The 2,567-nt window shown below is 70.4% G+C and overlaps 3 protein-coding genes across 3 annotated transcripts in view; 1 reads left to right on the top strand and 2 right to left on the bottom strand.

Moving 5' to 3' along the window:
- H696_04120 (hypothetical protein) overlaps positions 1-239 on the bottom strand; it is a gene marked incomplete at both ends in the record, with an annotated part of 2,155 nt that extends 1,916 nt beyond the window's left edge. Inside the window, one exon of the mRNA XM_009498003.1 lies at positions 113-239. Within this exon, the coding sequence (XP_009496278.1) occupies positions 113-239 (127 nt within the window). The remainder of the gene's footprint in view (positions 1-112) is intronic.
- Positions 240-320: 81 nt separating this feature from the next.
- On the top strand, positions 321-1,026 carry H696_04119 (hypothetical protein; the record flags this gene model as incomplete). The annotated part of the gene is made up of 2 exons (XM_009498002.1): positions 321-462; positions 1,013-1,026. The coding sequence occupies 2 exons, from the start codon at positions 321-323 to the stop codon at positions 1,024-1,026; spliced, it is 156 nt and encodes a 51-aa protein (XP_009496277.1).
- A 450-nt stretch (positions 1,027-1,476) lies between these two features.
- Positions 1,477-2,567, bottom strand: part of H696_04118 (hypothetical protein) — a gene marked incomplete at its 5' end in the record, with an annotated part of 8,192 nt that continues 7,101 nt past the window's right edge. The window contains one exon of the mRNA XM_009498001.1: positions 1,477-2,494. Within this exon, the coding sequence (XP_009496276.1) occupies positions 1,512-2,494 (983 nt within the window). The 3' untranslated portion in view covers positions 1,477-1,511. The remainder of the gene's footprint in view (positions 2,495-2,567) is intronic.

Raw genomic sequence — 2,567 nt, 5'->3', positions numbered from 1 at the left:
GGGGGGGAAGCTCAAGCCCATCTCACACACACACACACATGCGCATGCGCATGCGCCCATCCCCTCTCGACAGGCTCGGCTTCGAGGCGTTTGTGCATTTGGTCTTCCTCACCCCGGCGGCCGGCATGCGGCAACTCCTTCGGCCGGCGGATCTGAGGCGACTCCTTCGGGGAAATCGCTTGGAACAGCCAGCAATGACGGCCGCCAATGCCGCCAGCCGGGACACTGCTGCCCGCCATGCCTGGTCTGGCCCGCCGGCCAACGAGCCGCGCGTTCGCCACTCGCAGAGGCAGTTGGGCGCTCTCCTGGCCAGAACCGCCATGCACCTGAGCCGGTTCCAGCCGGACCTGATGGCCGCTTCGCTGGGCCAAGCAGGCGCCAGCAGCTCGGATGAGGAGTCGGTCAAGGCATGCGCGGTGTCGTTCGCGGCCGACCTCCGGCAGCACTTCAACACACACCTTTGTACGCATCTCCGTCAGATGGGGCTCTGACAGGTGCACACATGCACACACATGTATGTGTGTGCATGTGTGTGCATGTGCGCATGTACGCCGATAGACTCCCAGTGGATGCCCCCCATATCCTGGCACGCGTGGGCACACAATCACCGATGCATGTGGGCCCGTGTGGCAGCACACGGAGTAGAGGGACCGGGAGGGGCGGGCAGCAAACAAAAACAAACAGGCCGGCAGCACAGGCCGGCAGCAGCGGCAGCCAGAAGCCTCGGAGACCATTCTATTGGACAAGGGGGGGGGGGGGGGGGGGGGGAGGGGAGAGAGAGAGAGAGAGGCAGGAATTCGGGCACATACCAGAATCGCCGCGGCGGGTGTATATCTTCATTGTGACTGGCAAGGAGGAGGGAGGAGCAAGACGGGGCAAAAGCACTTTCTCGCGGTGGTCGGGCCTCGAGCCGGCCCAGGGCGCGCGCGGTGCCGGCCCAAATAGGCCCCGCTCAGCGGGCAGCTGCGGGCCAACTCGGGGGCAGGCGATCCGGGGCCCTCCTCCCGGGCAGGTTCGCCGGTCTAGGACGAGGGAGCGGTCCTGGCCCCGCGCGCGCGCGCCGACTCGCCCCCCTCCCGGCGGCCGGAACCCGGACGGCGTCGAGCTGCTTCCTGGCAGACGCCCCCCCCCCCGGCTTCAACCATCACTTACTCAGGCATGTGAAACGCAATTCCGTTGGGACCTTAGTGCCCACGGGCCGTGGCCGCCGGCCTCGGCCACGATCGGCCGCGACCTGCCGGGGGGCACACCCGTCGAGGAGGTCCGCACGAGCAAGGCACAAGATGCCGCGGCACAGAGCCCGGGGAAAAAGGGCCGGCCATCGTGCGGAGGGCGGAGAAAAAAACAAACAAACTTTGACCGCGCGCAAACGCTCCCCCCCCCCCCCCCCCCTACACCCGGGACAGCGGAAGGGCCGGGGGGAGCGCCACGCAACAAAACCCGGCGACGAAGAGAGGGGCGCAAGGACAAGGTATATTCTCCGGGAAGGGGGGGGGGGGGGATGGTGCGACTCAGGGAGGAGCGCCCCCGGGATCGGAGGCCGGCAGGGAGGCATCCCGGCGCAGGGCGGGCGGGAGGCTTGGCCGATCGACGCCGGCGGCCTCCAGGTGGTCGGTACCCAGCGGGCGCTTGAGCTGCCGGTCGGCCGGGCCATCCGGCGCCCCGGCGCCCTGCAGCCGATGAAGCTCCGCCTGGGTCCGGGACATTTCCTTGCGCAGGGACACGATCAACAGGCGCAGCTTGCGGTTCTGGTCTTCGGAGGTGGCAAAGCGCGCGGCCAGATCCGGCACAGAGCCGGTGGGCCCCGCAGGCGGCCCGGCGGATCCGCCCGCCCCGGCGGCGTGTGGAACGGACGCCGATCGCCCGAGGGCGGCGGCTCGCTCCTCGAGCCGGGTACGGTGCTCGCGCTCCGCGGCCAGCTCCCGGCGGAGGTCCGCCAGGGCGCGGTCACCACTGGCACGCATGGCATCCGCCTGTGCCTGGTGTGCCTGGAGGGCTGCCTCGGCCGCGGCGGCCCGCGAGTTCGCCGCCGCACAGGCAGCCGCCGCGAGACCGGCCGCCTCGTCTCGCGTGGCCTGGAGCTCCGCCTGGCTGGAGGCCCGCAAGGCCGCCTCACGGCCGAGCTCCGCCTGGCATTGGCGGAAGCTCTGCTCCAGCTCGGCGATGCGCTCCTCCAGGGCGGCCAGCTGCTTGGCCCGCCCGGTGGCCAAGTCCTGCGCACTGTTCACCTGCTCGGTGTACACGCCCCGGAGCAGGGCCACCTCGCTGGCATGCTCGGCCCGCGCCGCGCCCAGCCCCGCCTCGGCCTTGGCCAGGCGCTTGAACAGGCTGTCAGACTCCTGGTGCAGGGCCTCCACCAGGTCCATGGCCGCCAACTCGGCGGCGGTAAGCTGGTCTAGTCGCCGGGCCAGGGCACGGAGCTGGCGATCCGCTCGGTCGAGGGCCGCCCGTGCTCGAGCCGCATCCTCCTCGGCCGCCGCCGCCGCCGCCGCAGCTGGCAAGTGCCCCCGAAGGTCGGCCACGGTGGTTTCCATGTGCGCCAGGAAGGTCATCACCTCGGGAAGCGA

Source organism: Fonticula alba, assembly GCF_000388065.1.
Source record: "Fonticula alba strain ATCC 38817 unplaced genomic scaffold supercont2.6, whole genome shotgun sequence".
Lineage (NCBI taxonomy): Eukaryota > Rotosphaerida > Fonticulaceae > Fonticula > Fonticula alba.
The sequence above is the reverse complement of the archived record's forward strand: the minus strand, read 5'-3'. Positions and strand labels throughout refer to the sequence as shown.